At 42.4% G+C, this 21634-nt stretch overlaps 1 protein-coding gene across 1 annotated transcript in view; it reads left to right on the top strand.

The window, feature by feature from the left end:
* Window positions 1-21482, top strand: part of PHF11 (PHD finger protein 11) — a 41710-nt gene extending 20228 nt beyond the window's left edge. Inside the window, 8 exon segments of the mRNA XM_049778479.1 lie at window positions 1000-1058; window positions 3157-3231; window positions 4224-4311; window positions 7128-7251; window positions 11236-11361; window positions 12366-12437; window positions 18110-18114; window positions 21261-21482. Coding sequence (XP_049634436.1) covers window positions 1000-1058; window positions 3157-3231; window positions 4224-4311; window positions 7128-7251; window positions 11236-11361; window positions 12366-12437; window positions 18110-18114; window positions 21261-21419 — 708 coding nt within the window. The 3' untranslated portion in view covers window positions 21420-21482.
* The last annotated feature ends 152 nt before the right edge of the window (window positions 21483-21634 follow it).

Genomic DNA, 21634 nt, shown 5'->3' on the forward strand with positions numbered 1-21634 from the left:
AAAAGGCCCTGGGTTCAATCCTGGCACTACATGATGCCAAACTCTGCCAGCTATAAATTCTATAAACTCTGAACAATGTTTTTTTTTTTTTTTTTTGGTTTTTGGGCCACACCCGGTGACGCTCAGGGGTTACTCCTGGCTATGCACTCAGAAGTCGCTCCTGGCTTGGGGGACCATATGGGACGCCGGGGGATCGAACCGCGGTCTGTCCTAGGCTAGCGTAGGCAAGGCAGGCACCTTACCTCTAGCGCCACCGCCCGGCCCCTCTGAACAATGTTGACACTTGCCTGATGAGCTCTGCCAGGAGTGACATCAGTCCTACTAGCACTACCTAAAATGGTCCCTATTTTTATTAGTTTTTTGTTTTGTTTTGGTGCCACACCCAGTGGTGCTCAGGGGTTACTCCTGATTCTGTGCTCAGAAATCTCTCCTGGAAGGCTCAGGGGACTATATGGGATGCCAGGGATTGAACCCGGGTCCGTCCTGTGTTGGCTGCATACAAGGCAAATGCCCTGCCTCTGTGCTATCTCTCCGGTCCCACCAGGAGCAATTTCTGAGCACAGAGCCAGGAGTAACCCCTGAATGCTGCTTGGTGTGCCCCCAAACAAAACAAAATTCAATTCTGGGACCACACTAAGATACTCGGGGATTACTCCTGGAGGTGCTCAGGGGATCCTAGGGGATGCAAGGATTGAACTCAAGTTGGACAGTAAGTGCTCTAATCACTAAACTAACTCCAGTCCCCAGCACCTATTTTTAAAGGGGAGGGGAAATTCTGCCTTCAATCAGATAATTATAAGAGTCTATGCAAAGCATTCTTGTTAGCTGAAATTTTGCTTAAATATCAAAACAATTTCAAAATAAATACCTAAGGTGTTTAATAACCTACTAGGACTGCTGACTTCAAAGTAACATTTAATGATAGCTTTAAATTTAAACAGAGATGATGAAAAACAGGTGCTTACTTTGTAAAAATCTCTCTCTTTTTTTTTTTTGTAGAAATGCACTTTTTGCCGTAAAAAGGGAGCCACCAGGGGATGTGATGTAAAAGGCTGTGCCAAGAATTACCACTTTTGGCCCTGAACTTCTGGCCTCCCAGCTTCATGAAGGTTCTCTCTCCTTCCTGGGAGCCTGGAGCCTAGCAGCATGGGGTTCGGCAGGCCTCCGCCATGCCGGAGGCCTTCTTAACTAGGCATAGGGGGGTGCGGGACTTGGGTAACCCCAGCACCCCTCTGCTGCCTTGCTCCAGATCTCCAGGGCTTCCCCGGGCCACATGCCTGGGCAAGCTGGTGAGTTGGGTCCCTTGGCGGAGCTTGAAGGTACCCTAGGCTTTCCCCCATTATCCATTATCCACTGGTAATCTCTTTTCAGTCTATATTTTCAAAATCACGCGGGGCTAGCACCCCCACTTGCACAAGATACATTAATAGTACTCACTATCATTGAATTATGTTTCTATGTATGCAAAATGTCCATTTTGTACTCTGCCCTTTTTCACACCCCTACAAAAGATCATTTTTCTCTTTAACTTCCTTAACCCCTATCATCTACTCCTCATTTATCCTTTCTAACTTAAGTACTGTAGAGTCCTAAGTCACAGACCAAAGTGGTGCCCTGGAGTTAACACCCACCCAACTATTCCAAAAGGCATAAAAAGGACACGTATGTCTTTTCAACATTTTATGGGTGTTTTCTTTTTTTTTTTTTTTTTTTTGGTTTTTGGGCCACACCCGGTGACGCTCAGGGGTTACTCCTGGCTATGTGCTCAGAAGTTGCTCCTGGCTTGGGGGACCATATGGGACACCGGGGGATCGAACCGCGGTCCGTCCAAGGCTAGCGCAGGCAAGGCAGGCACCTTACCTTTAGCGCCACCGCCCGGCCCCATTATGGGTGTTTTCTTTGACGGCTATAACTTTTGCTGAATATTTTCTTATACAGTGACAATCCCCCCCCCTTTTTATCTTCTCTTTGTGAACTGCTCAATATGGAATTTGGTGTGAAAGAATCCCTCAGTTTAATGCTTATGTTTGAACCAAGTCATGGGTATTGTTGGACGTGTTTGTATGCCCCCATATACTCTGATAACGCCACGTGGCTCTATTTATTGTTTGCTTAGGCACACTAAAACGGGAAAATACTATACATACCAATAAGTTCTTATCTAATAGAGATGGGAACACACAAATCTTGTAATGCAATGGGACCTTACACCCTGAACATTGACATAAAGACCTGGCACAGGCCTCAGAAGAATGGGCATTCTTCATTCACCCCTGATCTAGAGAAGACATCTACAAAACATCCAAGGTTGTCTATAACATCACCTGGAGGCAATCCTCTACCAGGGAAGACCCTACAGCTACTCTGACATCGATCTACTCAAAAGAGACTTCCCTTAACACTGAAAAGACTTAACAAGAACAATGACCTCCTTACTGGACAGGGCTTGCTGTATTGCCCCTTAAATGTGAGGTGAAACTAGAGGATACTCCACACCAGCCTGACTTCAATGTAGGATGTGCAGATTCCAGGATCTTTAATACAGAAACCTGATGCCAACAATAGGACTGCGTGAAAAATAAAACTGTACTGGCACTACAGACAATGACTTGGATTGAAAAACTAGTTTGCCTGGAGCCTAGAGTTGGTCTTATGCCAGGAAACTTCAGGGGTAGGGTCTCCTTGTATTTAGACCAAGGCTATTCCTTTCTATGACCCCCATATTTCTGTGGGCCTATGCAAACAATATTTGCCACTCTAACACCGTTTTTACTGTGCCCTTTTGACTAACCCTTAAAAAAAACCTCTTAAACTTTTGATGTTAACTTAAACTAATATGTATGTGCATGAATATATAAAAATACTATGCCTTCAAAGTTAAAGAGTCACATAAATCTCATGGCTTTATGTTGCTTTGTGTACTGCTAAGAAATGTTATAATGTACTACAATCTGGGGACTTGTGGACAAAGTAATTGTACATGGGTTCTGCCTTATTTTTCCTAATGTTTTTTTGACTGTAAGTTCAATATTTAGGCGTCAGCAAGGGGATTTCTTCTGAGAACTCTGTTTATGGGCGATTGTTCTTTCACTGTAACTTTACCTTGTCCTCTTTGCATCATTGTTCTCATACTTAAAAATAAAAAATTAAAAAAAAAAAGAATTACCACTTTTTCTGTGCCAAGAAAGACAATGCAGTTTTCTTGACTGTTGAATCCCAAGGAACTTATAAGTATTGACTATAATCATTTAAAAACCACATTCAGGAACTGAACTAAGAAAGGAAACTGAACTTATCAGAGTCAGACAAGGATATTTTAAAACTAATTTTATGCAAACAATTCCTAAGGAAGAATGTGGTTTGAGGGCTATCTGATTTCACACTATCCATAAATGTCACAGGAACAACAACAACAACAACAAAACCACCTTAATTTTGGTTTTGAGCTCTCTCCTCAGTCCCTTCAATATTTTGAATTTCCGTGATTAGTATATATAAGTGTGTGTATGTATATACACACAGAAATTGCTCCTGGTTTGGGGGTCCAAAGGGGTCAAATGTTCAAATGACAGTATAAGTGTTATAAGAATATATTTCTTAGTGACTAGGGCAATAGTGTCTTTTACAAGGCCATCCCCAGATTCAATTCTAGCACTCCATATAGTCCTTTGAGCCCCACTAGGAATGATCTCTTTTTTTTTTTTTTTTGTTTTTTTTTTTGGGCCACACCCTGTGACGCTCAGGGGTTACTCCTGGCTATGCGCTCAGAAGTTGCTCCTGGCTTCTTGGGGGACCATATGGGACGCCGGGGGATCGAACCGCGGTCCGTCCTAGGCTAGCGCAGGCAAGGCAGGCACCTTACCTCCAGCGCCACTGCCCGGCCCCCTAGGAATGATCTCTTAGCACAAGGCTAGAACCAAGCCCTAAGCACCAACAGGTATGTGGCTCCAAAACAAAACAAAAATTTATTTCTTAATATAATTTTTGTAAGATCTATTACAAGGTCCTGCATTAATGAGGCCCTACCCTGCATTCTATCCCTGACCACCATAAGACAATAGAAATAAAATCCCCTCCACAAATCCCACTCTACCCTTCCTACAAACCTTGGTGCAAGTTTGTGTTGTTTGTGAATATCAGAACTTATGTAGTCAAATGGAAATGTGTGTTGTCTAATCTTTAAGTGCCTTTATGTAGTAAAATTCACTGGCCACTCTGTATAGACTAGCATTGATATTCAGCCACCACTGGCTGCTTCACAGTGCAAACTGCCTTTCCAAGTGCATCAAGAGCACAGAAGAGCCAGCAGATGTGAGTAACGCCTTATACAGGCCTGAGCAGCATTGTTCTTTAACAAATAATAAGGGTGAAGGCACCAAGAAAAACAGGTTAGTTTCCTTTGAAATTACAAGAAGCTAGGCACAAGGTTTAAAAGTATAAATAAGAATACTGAACCAGGGCCCGGAGAGAGATAGCACAGCGGCGTTTGCCTTGCAAACAGCCGATCCAGGACCAAAGGTGGTTGGTTCGAATCCCGGTGTCCCATATGGTCCCCTGTGCCTGCCAGGAGCTATTTCTGAGCAGAGAGCCAGGAGTAACCCCTGAACACAGCCGGGTGTGGCCCAAAAACAAAAAACAAAAACAAAAACAAAAAAAAAAGAATATTGAACCAATTTTTAAAATTGCATGTTTTTAGAGTACTTTGTCACCAACATGCTCCTCCTGTCAGAGAACCGCAAGAAGGTAAGGCTCTAAAATTTACTACCACAGGAGTTTAAAGAAAGGCAAACATGTGATTGTGACAGGAAAAATTGATTGACTAGCCTTGCTGAATTACAAACTTCGAATTACAACTTTACATGTAAAATAGTCAGTTTGTGGGTACTCTAGCGGACTAACTTCTCTTTGTGTCCCCAGCTATGCTCCACCTGTCTGATATCGTCCATTCTCAGATACCACAACCAAGACCTAGTTAAAAAACCAAAATCTTTGGGAGCTGGAGTAGTGGCGCAACAGTAGGGCATTTGCCTTGCACACATCTGGCGGTTCGATCCCCTGGTGTTCCATATGGTCCCCCAAGCCGGGAGCGATTTCTGAGTGCACAACCAGGACTAACCCATGAGCGTCACCAGGTGTGGCCCCCCCAAAAAAGATATTTGACTTTTGTGATTTCTTCCTTTTTTTCTAAAAGAGTGTCTAACTTATAGTTGATGAAATATGCACTGGCAAACAATTCGAAATGAAAATGAAGTGCAGAATCCATTATTAGCATGACAGTTGAAGTTAAATGAGATTCTAGTTTGTCTCTACCTGTGAATGTCCTCATTGTGAAGCCAGAGGGGCTGTGTATTCTCACCAGATCTGCAATGGTTCTGGTCTCTGGTTAGTCTCATGCATTATATGTGCATTAAAAAAATTGATGTTGGGGCTTGAGTGCACACGCTGACCTAGGACCGACCAAGGAGCAATTTCTGAGTACATAACCAGGAGTAACCCTTGAGCGTCACCTGGGGTGGCCCAAAAACCAAAAAGAAAAAAAAAAAGGATTGATGTTCAAAACTTATTCCTGTACTAGGGAATTGTTCCTGATGGTGCTCAGGGGACATTATGTGGAGTTTGAGCTTGAACCAGGCTGAGGATTGAACCATGCAAGGCAAACATACAAGCTTTTTTAAAACCTGCATAAAGGGGCCAGAGAGATTGTAAGTATAGTACTTGCTGCATACAACTGGCCCTAGTTCTATCCCTAGCACAGCATAAAATCTCTCAAACACAGAGCCAGGAATACGCCCTAAGCAATGCTGTGTGTGGCCCCCAAACAAGAAGGCTGCAAAAATATTTCACTGCAAATATCAGTGATTTTTGAATTCCTGGACCAAAAAGATTATTAACACTTATATATCATATACCTGGAGCATGCAGTAATACTGTTACACTGATAAATTATTATTACTATTATTATTATTATTATTATTTTTTTTTTGGTTTTTGGGCCACACCTGGTAACGCTCAGGGGTTACTCCTAGCTATGTGCTCAGAGGTTGCTCCTGGGGCCCGGAGAGATAGCATAGCGGCGTTTGCTTTGCAAGCAGCCAATCCAGCACCAAAGGTGGTTGGTTCAAATCCCGGTGTCCCATATGGTCCCCCGTGCCTGCCAGGAGCTATTTCTGAGCAGACAGCCAGGAGTAACCCCTAAGCACTGCCGGATGTGGCCCAAAAACCAAAAAAAAAAAAAAAAAAGAAGTTGCTCCTGGCTTGGGGGACTATACGGGACACCGGGGGATCGAACCACAGTCCATCCTAGGCTAGCGCTGGCAAGGCAGACACCTGACCTCTAGCACCACCGCACCAACCCCCGATAAATTATTTTTAATTTTTAGCTTTTTTTTGTTATAATACTTATTTCTATAATACATATCTAACTTTCCCCAAAAAACAATCAAGAGGAGAAAGTCACGCTTAAATTGTGATTATTCAAATAAAAATAATGGCTTAGGGCTGGTACCACATTAGATCCCTCAAACCCTCAGTGATCACTGAGTTCAGAACCAGGATTAAGCCCTGATAACCGTGCCCCCCCCCCCCCAAATAATGACTTAAAAGTGCTCTTAGGGGCCGGAGGGATAGCACAGTGGTAGGGTGTTTGCTTTGCATGCGGCTAACCCAGGACAGACCCGAGTTTGATTCCTGGCATCCCATATGGTCCCCCTGAGCCTACCAGGAGCAATTTTGAGCACAGAGCCAAGAGTAACTCCTGAGCACTGCCAGGTGTGGCCCAAAAGGTTGGTTCAAAATCTGGCACCACAAGATTCCTGGAAGCATCCTGAGCATTGCTTGGTGTGGTCCTGGAGACTCTGAGCACCACTGAGTGTGAATCGAGCATGGCCAGGAGTGGCTCAAGCATGGCTAAGGGCCTTAGTAGCACCATATCCTTAGACCCTTGCCTTTAAGCTCTGAACAGGTTAGCTAAGTGATGCCAGAGCACCTTCATTCCCTGAGCACTGATTGGGAACTGACCTCTCTCCCCACACCCATCACACAAAAGAATTGCCTGTATAGAAGTAAACTACTGGCAGATGTAGAAATATGGAAAGTTGTCATTGACTGGTTCATTGCCCATTCCTCAGGACAGGGAAGAACAGCAAGATGTCACCTGGGTTCAGAGGGACAGTTCTTACTGTGTAAGGGGCAGTGTGAGCTCCAGCTGGTGCTCAGAATTAGGTGCTCCAGAGACTCTCCTGCTGAAAAACTGTAGGGGTCCAGGGGCCAGAGTGATAGCCCAGTGGTAGGCATTTGCTTTGCACATGGCAGACCCAGGACCAACCCAGGTCCGATCCCCGCCATCCCGGATGGTCCCCTGAGCCTGCCAGGGGCAATTTCTGAGCTCAGAACCAGGAGTAGCCCAAGTGCCGCTGGGTGTGGCCCAAAAAACAAAGGGAAAAAAACTGTAGGGGTCCGCCTGCTTGGGCCTGGGGTGACACTGATAAATTCTTTTTACAAATCATTGGGCTTTTCTCATTAATCTGAGAAAATATTTATTTTCACTGATCTGTAGATGTAAAAACGGTTGAAAACTACTGGCATATAATATTCAGCTCTATAGTTGAATTACAATTGATCTCTTCATGATGGAAATCTAATTTATTCCCAGTTTGCCTATTACTGAAAAGTTACCATTTCCTTCCATTCATTTTTCTGCCTTTAGGCAACAACAGAGAAAACTTTCTATAAGTTAGTTCTGGATCAAGATTATAAATATTAAAAAAAAGATTATAAAAACTGAGGGGCCGGAACAGTGGCGCAGGCGGTAGGGCATTTGCCTTGCATACGCTAACCTAGGAAGGACCATGGTTTGATCCCCCAGCATCCCATATGGTCCCCCAAGCCAGGGGCAATTTCTAAGCACATAGCCAGGAGTAACTCCTGAGTGTCACCAGGAAACAAACAAACAAAAGATTATAAATATTGAAACTGCAGTAACTAGCAGGTTATCGTCTACAGAGACTGCATCAGCAATACATCATTACCTTTATCCTTGGAAATTCTAAATTAAACATCTTAATTTCCAGTCTATTAGATGAAAATTTGTTTGACTTTGCCTTTGATGGGTGAAACAGTGAATCGTCCTTTCTTTTCATCATTTCTATTTGTGTTCCAGTGACTCAGTTTTTCTATTACTCCCCAGAGGGTTCTCCATTTGCCCATTTTTTTCTTTCATTTTGGGGCCACACCTGACAATGCTTAGGCTATTACTCCTGGTTCTGAATTCAGGAATCACTCCTTGTGGGATGGGGAACCATATGGGATTCTGGGATTGAATCTAGGTTGGCTGCATGCAAGGCCTTACCCACTGTGCTATCACTCCAGCCCCATATGCCAAGTTTTTGTACTCAACTACAATTTTTTGGTATTTTTTGGGGTTGTTTTTTTTTGGAAACAATTTTTTCGTATTTTTAATAAGTTATTTTTACATTTTAAAATGGACTTTTTATTAATTCTACTTTCTTCTTGAGATGTGGTCACACCTTGCTCTGCTCAGGGACCACTTCTGCTCTGTTCAGTGTCCAGGGGACCATAGTGATGTCATGATTCAAAACCTGGTCAGGACCACATTTATAGGCTAGGCACCTTTACATTTTGTACTCTCTAGACTTAACTTTTTTTTTTTTTTTGGTTTTTGGGTCACACCCGGCAGTGCTCAGGGGTTACTCCTGGCTGTCTGCTCAGAAATAGCTCCTGGCAGGCACGGGGGACCATATGGAACACCGGGATTTGAACCAACCACCTTTGGTCCTGGAACGGCTGTTTGCAGGCGAACGCCACTGTGCTATCTCTCTGGGCCCTCTAGACTTAACTTTTATCTTTGAAATAACTGTAGGCATATAAACATATTTTATTTTATGTGGTCAAGCATCAGTCATTTCCTTTGAACTTCAGTTTCTTCATGACATATTTTCCACTAAATTTTCAGGAATGAAAAGAAAAAGAAAAAGTAAGAGGTGCATTCAAATACAGGTAATTTGACTAAATTTTATTTTAGCTATGTTTCTTCTAAGATCTTTTGTTTTTGTTGTTTTATTTTGTTTTTGGGTCACATCCAGCAGTGCTCAGGGGTTACTCCTGCCTCCAAGCTCAGAAATCACTCCTGGCAGGGTCAGGGGACCATATGAGATGCCAGGAATTGAACCAGAAACAGTCATGTGTTGGCCAAGTGCAAGGCACGCCAAGTGCAATCGCTCCGGCCCCTCTTAGATCTTTTTTTAACCTTCTGAATTTCAGGTAAAATGTAAAAGGACCATACTGAGATGAGTATTAACAAGAAGTTGTAATTTTTTTTGGGGGGGGGTCCTACCTGGCAGTGCTCAGGAGATACTTCTGGCTCTACACTAAGAATTACTCCTGGTGGGACTTGGGGGATCAAATGGATGCAGGGATCAAACCTGCAACAGCTGCATGCTGGCAAATGCCCTACTCACTGTACTGTCTCTCTCTCCAGCACCTCGATGTTGGAAATTGGGTAGAACATTCCCTTAAACCAAATTACAGACTCTACCCACGGGTTGCTTATGGTCTTCAGAGGCTCAGAGGTGTATCCTCAACTGCCACATATTTCCCAATTATATTACCCATCTGACCTCATCTGTAGCTAATTTTCTAGATCATATAATGCATAAATGCATGAAAATGTTTGCAGGAAAAGTATTTTGCAAGTCAGCTATTTTGTAGGGGCGGGACAATCACTGTGTGGTCAAACCAGCTCACAGACTAAATAAGCCCTGTGTACTCTTCACCTCAATATGGGAAGCACTCTTGTTCAGAGAAAAATACATTTAGTCTTTACACCCAAATAGGAAGCAAGATTGTCACTTCAGGCCCATCTCTAAATTATAAGCAAAAGTCTGGGCTACATTTTATGCAATATGAAATGTCAGTAAAGTCAATATAAAAATCTTGCTTTTTGGGGCCAGCATTAAAGCACAGCAATAGATGTTTGCCTTGCATGAGGCCAACCTGGGACGGACCCAGGTTCGATTCCCAGCAATCCATATAGTCCCCTGAGCCTGCCAGGAGCATTTCTGAGCACAAAGCCAGGAATAAACTCTGAGCACCGACAGGTGTGACCCAAAAACAAAAACAAAAATCTGGGGCCAAAGCTGTGGTACAGGGCGTAAAGTGTCTGCCTTGTGCACGCCAACTCCCATCTGGCCCCCCAAGCCAGAGTGATTTCTGAGCACATAGCCAGGAATAACCCCTGATCGTCACCAGGTGTGGTCCAAAAACCAAAACGAACAAACAAAAAAAATCTTGCTTTTTTTTTTTTCTTTCTTCTTTTAGTCACCTGCAGTAATGACAGAAAGAGTTCTAAAACAAATAAAGGGGAAGAGGATGACAGACGCACAGGTGAAAGATAAGTTTTGTCTATGACATCAATGACTTAAAAAATGGTGGCTTTTAAAGTTGTATCCCTCTTTGTTTTTTAAGTATTATTTTTGTTTTTGTTTTTGGGAGTTATACCATTCTGTGCTTAGGGGATCACTCTTAGCTTTGCACAGGGGAACATAAGGGATGCTGGGATCAAACCTGGGTTGGCCTCATGCAAAGCAAGCACCCTACCTGCTGTACCATTGCTCCAGTTCTATATATATTTTTATAATTTGGGGGGCATTGGGCCACACCCAGTGGCGCTCATGGGTTACTCCTTGGCTTTGCTCTCAGAAATCACTTCTGGCAGGCTCAGGGGACCATATGGATACGGGGGTCCAACCCATGTTCATCCATGGCTGGCCACGCCCTACCGCTGTGCCCCCTACTCTGGCCCCCTATTTTTGCAATTATTATGCTCATCCACACAGAGCAAACATCTTGTTTTTCTCCCTAGATATATTCCACATCCTGTTCTTCCTTTAAACAGAGCACTTAACCTTGTTTTCTCCCTAACCTGATTGGATCCTGCTTTTTCTCATTACCTGAATGGAACCTATTTTTTCTACTTCTCCTGTTTTCCTCCTAACCTGATTGGCTGAGACACATTATCCCCACGTAAAATAAAAGCTTATTGTAGTTATTCTCACAGAAATGGCTCTTGGACAATTTTTGAAGCTGTAAGCTTACCTGGGATCCGAGACTTCACCGGCCTTATTTACAATCCACACAGACAAAATCTGAATAAGTTATAAATTGATTAATGGTAATTATCCTAAAAACATACCATTTTCTCTAATATGTTTTTCTTAGATGTCAAAGCTGATTTTCTTAAGAAATGTAAGAAGGCAGGTCTTCTTGATCACTTGTTTGAAGAAATATTAGACAAGCTGCATTTTATTCAAAAAAGACTAATGGATGAGACTGCTTCAGAATCAGGTACTGAAATGGCCAACTTTCTATGTAGATTTCTCACAAGCCTGCACAAAAATGAAAACAAAGCCAAAAGCAGAAGTGCACTTTTGGGATTTGCTTGTGAAAGGCTTAAAGGGTCCATATTCAGGGCCAGGGATCAAAGGGCCACCTGCATGCAAAGCAAGTGCTTTTTTGTTTTTGGTTTGGTTTTGGTTTAGGGCCACCCCTGGCAATACTCAGGGATTACACCTGGCTTTGGCCTCAGGGGACCATATAGGATGCCTGGGATCAAATGGAGGTTGGAAGCATGTAAAATAAGTGCTTTACTTACTGTACTAGAGCTCTGACCCAAGGCAAGTGCTTCAATACAGTACCATCTCTCTGGCCTATGCCTTGGCTCCAAAAGGGATATTTCCCATAGAGCAAAATCAAAAGATGAAATGCAGAACATTTCATCTGCATTTTTTTTTGCGGCCACACCCAGTGGTGCTCAGGGATTACTTCTGGTTCTGTGCTCAGAAATCACTTCTGGCAAGCTCGGGATCATACAGGATGCTGGGGATTGAACCCAGGTTGGCAAATGCCTTACCCTTACTCCGATCCTCAGCTGTATTCTTTCATTGATTTATTCATAGACTAAGTACTTGTCAAACTTCATCTTGTCAAAAGGCTCTGATATTTAGCAGGGTCTCAACCCCCTGAAGTTTGGACTCTACAAATTTGATGCTACAAATTTTCATTGCTCAAAAGTTCCTAGGGGCCACCATTGTGCTAACATGGAAGCTCTGCAGCAGACATTTTCAGGTGGGGGTAGGGGAGGGTTGGGTAACACCCGGTGGCTCTCAGGAGTTATTCCTGGCTCTGCACTCAGAAATAGTTCCTGGCAGGCTTGGGAAACATATGTGATGCTGGGAAAGGAAACAAGTCTGTCCTGGGTTGACCAAGTGCAAGGCAAACACCTCACCACTGTACTACCACTCAATCCCCTGCAGCATTTAAATTAAAACTAAATGTTTTTCTTCCCCCAGAATATGAAGAAATCGAGACTTCGCTTTTTGACTGCAGATTGTTCTCAGATTCATTTGTAAAATTTCAAGCAGGTATATGACATATAAATAAAGCAGTAAAGTTCATTAATATTTTATATACTTTTGATGTATTAAAATAACTTTAGTGGGGGCTGGAGCGGTGGCTCAAGCGTGAGGTGTTTGTCTACCTTGCACACGCCTGCCTATGACAGACCACGGTTCGATCCCCCGGTGTCCCATATGATCCCCCAAGGCAGGAGTGATTTCTGAGCACATAGCCAGGAGTAACCCATGAGCATCACCGGGCCCAAAAACCAAAAAAATAATAATTTTAATGGTCTTTAGTGGCCATTGTTTCATTAAAATGATTTCTATTTTATTTAGTGTTATTTTGTTTATTTAAAAAAACATTTTATGGAAACCATTGTGATTTTATAAAGTCCTAATAGATGTTTCAGAAGTACATTGAATCAGGGCCAAACCCACCACCAGTGCCCACTAATGTTCCTTTCACCAATGTTCTCTAAGTGCATCCCATACCACCACCTTCACCCAGCCTGCCAGTATAACAGGCCCATTTTAAGTTTAATTGTTAAAGTCTGGGTTTCTTGATTCTATTGTTGTTGCCTTTAGCTTGGATTTAAAATGTTTTTTAAAGTGTCCTTTTTAAGACTACCAATGCACCTGGGATCTCTTGGCTCCTGGCCTCTATTCTTTCATATTTGTTTCTCCTCTTCTGTTTCTTTTTAAATTATTTTTAAATTGGGCCCGGAGAGATAGCACAGTGGCGTTTGCCTTGCAAATGGCCGATCCAGGACCAAAGGTGGTTGGTTCGAATCCCGGTGTCCCATATGGTCCCCCGTGCCTGCCAGGAGCTATTTCTGAGCAGACAGCCAGGAGTAACCCCTGAGCAATGCCGGGTGTGACCCAAAAACCAAAAAAAAAAAAAAAAATATTTTTAAATTAAAATGGTCATGTTAACAGCGTGAATCCTCAAATACAGAAGAAAATACATAACTGGAGCAGCTAAGTGCGGGGCCGAGCAGAGTGGGATAAGAACTTGTTTGCAGAAGAAATGGCTGGCTGTGGGGGTTGCCAGGCAGAGTGCTGATTGCTCTACCTGCAGAGTCTCTGCCCTGCTGTGCTTCTTCTGAGGAAACTGAGGACCTGAAGGAAGACCTGTCCTGTGTTTCTCTGTCTTTCCTGAATTCTTGAAGCTCTCCTCAGAGCCCAGGGAAGCAAACCCCAAAAAAACTACATTCTGAAGCTACCCAGCAAGCGAGTGAGTGAGTAAGAAATGGCTGGCTGTGGGGGTTGCCAGGCAGAGTGCTGATTGTTCTACCTGCAGAGTCTCTGCCCTGCTGTGCTTCTTCTGAGGAAACTGAGGACCTGAAGGGAGCCCTGTCCTGTGCTTCTCTGTCTTTCCTGAATTCTTGAAGCTCTCCTCAGAGTCCTGGGAAGTGAACCCCCAAAATACTGCATTCTGAAGCTGCCCAGCGAGCAAGTGAAAACTAGGCCTGCCCAGTGGGGCCCGACTGTGAAAAACTGAGAGCTGCCTGTGTGTGTCTGTCTACTGTCCTCTTGCGTGAACCTCTTGGGAGTGGGCCGAAAAGAGGCTCCAGCAGAGCACTTTGGCTCCGCTTCGCTACGCAGCCATGCACTCTTTCTAAGAAAAGAACACCATCGCAACAAGAAGAAAAAAATCACACTAAGATCTGTGCTGGATCACAGAAGCAAGCATTTCTCTCTGGACTGTCTTCTCTGCTGCGTGCTCGGGCCTAAGATTTGATCCTGTGTGAGGCTTCATCCATGGAAGACTCCCCTCCCTTAGAGGCAAGTCAGCCCATCCAGAAAGGGCAGAGCCAGAGGAGTGTGCTGCCTGCATCATATAGCCAATGAATACCACCACAACATGTAGAAAAACCCACAATACAAGTGTGACAATGGGAAAACAACGCAGGCCAGCATCAGACATAGAAAATGAAGATGACAATTCTGATGACCAGATAATGACCAACCAACTAATCAACCTCTCAGATAAGGACTTTAGACTAGCAATATGGAAGATACTCAACGAACTCAAAGAAACCATGGATCGAGATGAACAGAACACTAAAAAGAACCAAGAAAATATGAAGACAGAAATCACAAAACTCCAAACTGAAATAACATGTCAACTAACAGGCCTGAAAAAGTCAATAACGAAGTGAATGACAAAATGGATAAGCTCTGAGAATAGAAGCTGAGAATAGACTTGGTGCTGTGGAAGATGAGATACATAACAATTCCATACAGCAGGAGAGATTGGAAAAAAAACTTAAAGCAAGTGAACAGACAATGGAAAACTTAGTCAAAGAATGGGAACAGATGAAAACAGAAGTCTATGATAAGATCAACAGAAACAACTTAAGAATCATTAGAGTCCCAGAGACGCAGGAAGAAAATTTCCAGGAAGAATCAACGATCAAGAACATCATTAAAGAAAAACTTCCAGAGGTAAAGAATATATGTGATCAAATTCTGCATGCTCGAAGAGTACCAACCAAAAGAGACCCCAGAAAAACTATCCAAGACACATCCTAGTCACAATGACAAATCCCACAGATAGAGACAGAATTCTGAAAACAGCAAGATCAAAAGGGGAAATTACGTTCAAGCAAGCATCCTTGAAATTTACAGCAGACCTGTCACCAGAAACACTCAAAGCCAGAAAGCACTGGTGGGATATTGTGACAAGACTGAATGAAATGAATGCTTCACCTAGAATACTGTACCCAGGAAAACTCACTTTCCAGTTTGACGGAAGAATACATGGTTTCACAGACAAAAAACAGCTCAGAAACTTTACAGACTCAAAACCAGTCTTAAGAGAAAAACTGAAAGACCTAATTTAAGACAAGACTAACCAAAAGACACACCAAATTTTGATATAAAGATGGCATTAAATCCCAGGACAATTCTTTCTCTCAATGTCAATGGACTAAATGCACCAGTTAAGAGACACAGAGTGGCTAAATGGATCAAAAAACTCAATCCAACCTTCTGCTGCCTACAAGAAAAGCACCTGAATAGTCAGAACAAACATAGACTCAAAATAAAAGGCCGGAGAAAAAGTATCCAAGCAAACAACACCCATAAAAAGGCTGGAGTGGTCATACTAATATCAGATAATGCAAAATTTATACTCAGGAAGGTTGTAAGGGACAAAGATACACATTTTATATTACTCAAGGGGTATGTAGAGCAGGAAGAAATAACTCTTCTAAACATATATGCACTTAATGAGGGGCCAGCAAAATATTTATTACAACTATTGACAAATCTGAAAAATAATATCAATAACAACACAATATTTGTGGGGGACCTCAACATGGCTTTGTCAACACTGGATAGGTCAATCTGACTGAAACCCAACAAGAATATACTAGACCTGAGGAGAGAAATGGAAGAAAGAGGCCTAGTGGATATATATAGGACACTCCATCCCCAGAAACCTGGATACACATTCTTCTCCAATGTACATGGGACATTCTCCAGGATAGACTACATGCTAGCACATAAAACATACCTCCATAATATCAAGAGGATAGAAATTTTGCAGACTACCTTCGCTGACCACAGGCTCTAAAATTATTTGTGAATTCCAAAGGGACTCAGAAGAAAAACTTTAACACCTGGAAGTTAAACAGCCTCATACTCAATAACCAGTGGGTCCGAGATGAAATCAAGGAGGAAGTCAAAAGGTTCCTGGAAACAAATGACAATAAAGACTAACTATAAGAACTTATGGGACACAGCAAAAGCAGTACTGAGAGGAAAATTTATAGCTTTGCAAGCACACATCAGGAAGAAAGAAGGAGCTTACCTGAGTAGCTTAATGACACAGCTAATAGAACTGGAAAGTGCTCAACAAAAAGACAGAAGGAAATAACAAAGCTGAGAGCAGAAATCAATGAAGTAGAAACCCAAAAAACAATCCGAAAGATCAACGAAAGCAGAAGTTGGTTCTTTGAAAAAATAAACAAGATTGATAGACCACTGGCAAACCTAACAAAGAAAGAGAGAGAGAGAAACTTGATAACTCGTATTAGGAATGAAAAAGGAGAGATCACTACTGATATGACAGAGATTCAAAGGGTTATCAGAAACTACTTTGAGAAACTCTACGCCACTAAAAATGAGAACCTGGAAGGAATGGATAAATTCTTGGACTCTTATAATCTTCCACAGTTGAAGGAAGAGGATGTACCATATCTAAACACCCCCATCACCATTGACTAAATTAAAACGGTAATCAAATGTCTGCCCAAAAACAAAAGCCCAGGCCCAGATGGATTCACTAATGAATTCTTTCAAACTTTCCAAGAGGAACTACTACCAATCTTGGCAAAACTCTTTCATGAAATTGAACAAACGGAAACAAATAGCTTTTATGAAGCCAACATCACCCTGATACCTAAACCAGACAGAGATGCTATGAAAAAAGAAAATTACGGGGCCGGGCGGTGGCGCTGGAGGTAAGGTGCCTGCCTTGCCTGCGCTGGCCTAGGACGGACCGCGGTTCGATCCCCCGACATCCCATATGGTCCCCCAAGCCAGGAGCGACTTCTGAGTGCATAGCCAGGAGTAACCCCTGAGCGTCACCGGGTGTGGCCCAAAAAACCAAAAAAAAAAAAAAAAAGAAAAAAGAAAATTACAGACCAATATTGCTGATGAATGCAGATGCAAAGATCCTCAACAAAATCCTGGCAAATAGGATTCAATGCCTCATTAAGATGATCATCCACTATGATCAAGTAGGTTTCATTCCAGGAACTCAAGGATGGTTTAACATCCGTAAATCTATCAACATAATACACAACATCAAAAACAAGAAAAATAAAAACTACATGATCATATCAATGGATGCAGAGAAAACATTTGATAAGGTCCAACACCCATTCTTGATCAAAACTCTCAGCAAGATGGGAATGGAAGGAACCTTTCTCAATATAGTTAAGGCCATCTACCACAAGCCAGTGGCAAATATTATCCTCAATGGAGAAAAACTAAAAGCCTTCCCTCTAAATTCTGGCACAAGACAAGGCTGTCCTCTCTCACCACTCCTATTCAACATAGCACTGGAATTACTTGCTATAGTGATTAGGCAAGAAAAAGATATCAAGGGAATCCAGATAGGAAAGGAAGAAGTCAAGCTCTCACTGTTTGCAGATGACATGATACTCTACTTAGAAAACCCTAAAGACTCTACCAAAAAGCTTCTAGAAAAATAGACTCATATAGCAAGGTGGCAGGCTACAAAATTAACACACTAAAACAATGACCTTTCTATACACCAATAGTAATAAGGAAGAAATGGACATTAAGAAAACAACCCCATTCACAATAGTGCCACACAAACTCAAATATCTTGGAATCAACTTGACTAAAAATGTGAAGGACCTATACAAAGAAAACTATAAAAACTCTGCTCCAAGAAATAAGAGAGGACACGCGGAAATGGAAATGCATACCCTGCTCATAGATTGGCAGGATTAACATCATCAAAATGGCAATACTCCCCAAGGCATTATACATATTTAATGCTATCCCTTTAAAGATACCCATGACATTCTTCAAAGATGTGGATCAGGCACTTTTAAAATTCGTTTTGAACAATAAACACCCTAGAATAGCTTAATCAATCATTGGGAAAAAGAATATGGGAGGAATTACTTTCCCCAACTTTAAACTTTACTACAAAGCAATAGTCATCAAAACAGCATGCTACTGGAATAAGGACAGGGCCTCAGATCAGTGGAATAGGCTTGAATACTCAGAAAATGTTTCCCAGACATACAATCACCTAATATTTGATAAGGGAGCAGGAAATCCTAAATAGAGCAGGGAAAGCCTCTTCAACAAGTGGTGTTGGTACAACTAGATAGCCACTTGCAAAAAATTGAACTTAGACCCCCAGCTAACATCATGTACGAAGGTAAAATCCAAATGGATTAAAGACCTCGATATCAGACCCAAAACCATAAGATATATAGAACAACACATAGGCAAAACACTCCAGGACATTGAGACTCCAGGCATATTCAAGGAGGAAACTGCACTCTCGAAGCAAGTGAAAGCAGAGATTAACAGGTGGGAATATATTAAACTGAGAAGCTTCTGCACCTCAAAGGAAATAGTGCCCAGGATACAAGAGCCACCCACTGAGTGGGAGAAACTATTCACCCAATACCCATCAGATAAGGGGCTAATCTCCAAAATATACAAGGCACTGACAGAACTTTACAAGAAAAAAACATCTAATCCCATCAAAAAATGGGGAGAAGAAATGAACAGACACTTTGACAAAGAAGAAATACAAATGGTCAAAAGACACATGAAAAAAATGCTCCACATCACTAATCATCAGGGAGATGCAAATCAAAACAACGATGAGATACCACCTCACACCACAGAGAATGGCACACATCACAAAGAATGAGAACAAGCAGTGTTGGCGGGGATGTGGAGAGAAAGGAACTCTTATCCACTGCTGGTGGGAATGCTGTCTAGTTCAACCTTTATGGAAAGCGATATGGAGATTCCTCCAAAAACTGGAAATCGAGCTCCCATACGATCCAGCTATACCACTCCTAGGAATATACCCTAGGAACACAAAAATACAATACAAAAACCTCTTCCTTACACCTATATTCATTGCAGCACTACTTATTATAGCAAGACTCTAGAAACAACCCAGATGCCCTTCAAGAGACGAATGGCTAAAGAAACTGGGGTACATATACACAATGGGATATTATGCAGCTGTCAGGAGAGATGAAGTCATGAAATTTTCCTATACATGGATGTACACAGAATCTATTATGCTGAGTGAAATAAGTCAGAGAGAGAGAGAGAGAGAGAGAGAGAGAGAGAGAGAGAGAGAGAGAGAGAGAGAGAGAGAAACGCAGAATGGTCTCACTCATTTAAGAAAAATGAAAAGACATTCTTGCAATAATAATTTTCAGACACAAAAGAGAAAAGAGCTGGAAGTTCCAGCTCACCTCAGGAAGCTCACCACAATGAGTGATGAGTTTAGTTAGAAAAATAACTAGATTTTGAACTGTCCTAATATTGAGAATGTATGAGGGAAATGGAGAGCCTGTTTAGAGTACAGGCGGGGGTCGGGTGGGGAGGAGGGATATTTGGGACATTGGTGATGGGAATGTTGCACTGGTGATGGGTGGTGTTCTTTACATGACTGAAACCCAAACACAATCATGTATGTAATCAAGGTGTTCAAATAAAAAAATAAATAAATAAAAAGAAAATACATAACTTTAAAGAATTGCAAACTGGGGGATTAACTGTGGGCATCAGGCTTTGGGCCTGGTCATGCTGGATGTTGTTGTGTATGTAAATATTTTGGGGGATTACTATGTTGCTCACCCTAAACTGATTAGGTGATTGTGCCCTACCCTAGGGTGTGACCTGGCATTCTGCCCCCACCCTAGGGTAGGACCTGATTCTGCTTTCACCATTGGTTGGTATCTGATCCCACCATTGGGTGGGACCTGATTCTGGAGTATAAAAACAGGAGTCTGTGGAAGGCCGGGAGCTTTTGGCTGGCTGGAACTGAATCTGAGTCTTTGGACTTCAGTTTTGTCCATCCGAATAAAGCAAATATTTCCACGAGCCTGATTGTCTGCGAGCTGTTTACCCGCCGTTTCACCTCAGAACCGTGGGCTAGACAGGGTGGCAGACGCGTGCTCCGAGCTGGAAGAAAAGGGCCTCATTCTCCATCCCACCATCAGTCAACCTCTTCAGGGGCTGACCTGCTACAGATGTGGGACCTACGAAAAGCCCTGGAGTACTTGGTTTCACCCATCCTGTGGTATCCCCCAAAGAATGGGAATCCAAACCTGCTTCATTCTCCCAGCCAGAACAGCTAACAGAGGGAAACTTGTCTGCCAGACTGATTTTTTTTTTTTTTTTGGGCCACCCATTTGATGCTCAGGGGTTACTGCTGGCTAAGCGCTCAGAAATTGCTCCTGGCTTGGGGGGACCATATGGGACGCCGGGGGATCGAACTGCGGTCCTTCCTTGGCTGGCGCTTGCAAGGCAGCCACCTTACCTCTAGTGCCACCTTGCCGGCCCCCAGACTGATTCTTAAAGTTCTTCAGGAAGAACAAGGAGCAAGGGCAGCCAAAAAGTGATTGGAGGAAAAAACAATGGGAGGTAAAGATGAGACTTATTAAAAAAAAAAAAGACACCTTCATTATTGTTTAAGAGTTCTCTAAAACAGACTAACTTGCACTTATTTGTGAGTCTGATATGACTTCTCTTAGGGCTGCAACACTGTACATTCAGCAGGTAAAGGGCTGAAAGTTCAAATAAATTTGGTGCAAAAGCTTCCCCACCCTAAGCTGCAAAAATATGTACCTCACACTCTTCTTTCCTGTCCTGCAAATGGTATAGGATAGTGGGGTTTCTCCATAGGGAATAATAACTCAATATACACGTTTCCCCCCAATTTCCTTTTCTTTTTTTTGGGGGGTGGTGGGGCACACTTGGTCATGCTCAAAATTTATTCCTGGATCTGTGCTTAGGGATCATTCCTGGCAATGCTTGGTAAACCATAGTGGGGATCAAACCTAGGCCAACCAGGATGGTTGGCTAAGCTTGCAATTACAATATACTATTTTAGAGGAATAAGACTATAGAGAAAACACTAATTGGAATTATGTAAGAATCAGATTAAATCAAACTGAGATACAACAAAAAAGGAGTCCTGATTTAGCCTTTTTATGGTTCCAGAAAATTTATATAGGCATTCTAAAGAAAACTGATGTCTTAATATTCTTCTGCTTTCGAATTAAAAAGAAATGATAATCATCTCATTTTTTCTTCCTACAGAAATAGAGAATAAACTCTCAATATAAAGAAAAGCAACAGCAGTTGAAGAAAGATACTGAGCTCCTTGAGGACCTAAAGCAGACCTTGTGTTCTGCTAAAGAAAACAGTCATCTGACATTAAGTCCAACTTCAACATCTTCTCTATCTTTGTCTGAGTAACCATTTTCTCAGTCAGTGATCCAGGCCTAGTTATAAGCTGGTAGCCATCTCAAAACCTGGCCTGTGAAAGCCATGGTACACATCTTTAAAACTAAGCTTAGCACGGGAAGGTTGGTGGAATCAAAAGAGGGGACACTGGGGCAAAGGTAGAAAGAAGTGAACACTTTGGTGGAAGGTGCAGTGCTAGAATATGTTAAGCATGAAACGTTATCAAT

Source organism: Suncus etruscus, chromosome 8 (genome assembly GCF_024139225.1).
Source record: "Suncus etruscus isolate mSunEtr1 chromosome 8, mSunEtr1.pri.cur, whole genome shotgun sequence".
Lineage (NCBI taxonomy): Eukaryota > Metazoa > Chordata > Mammalia > Eulipotyphla > Soricidae > Suncus > Suncus etruscus.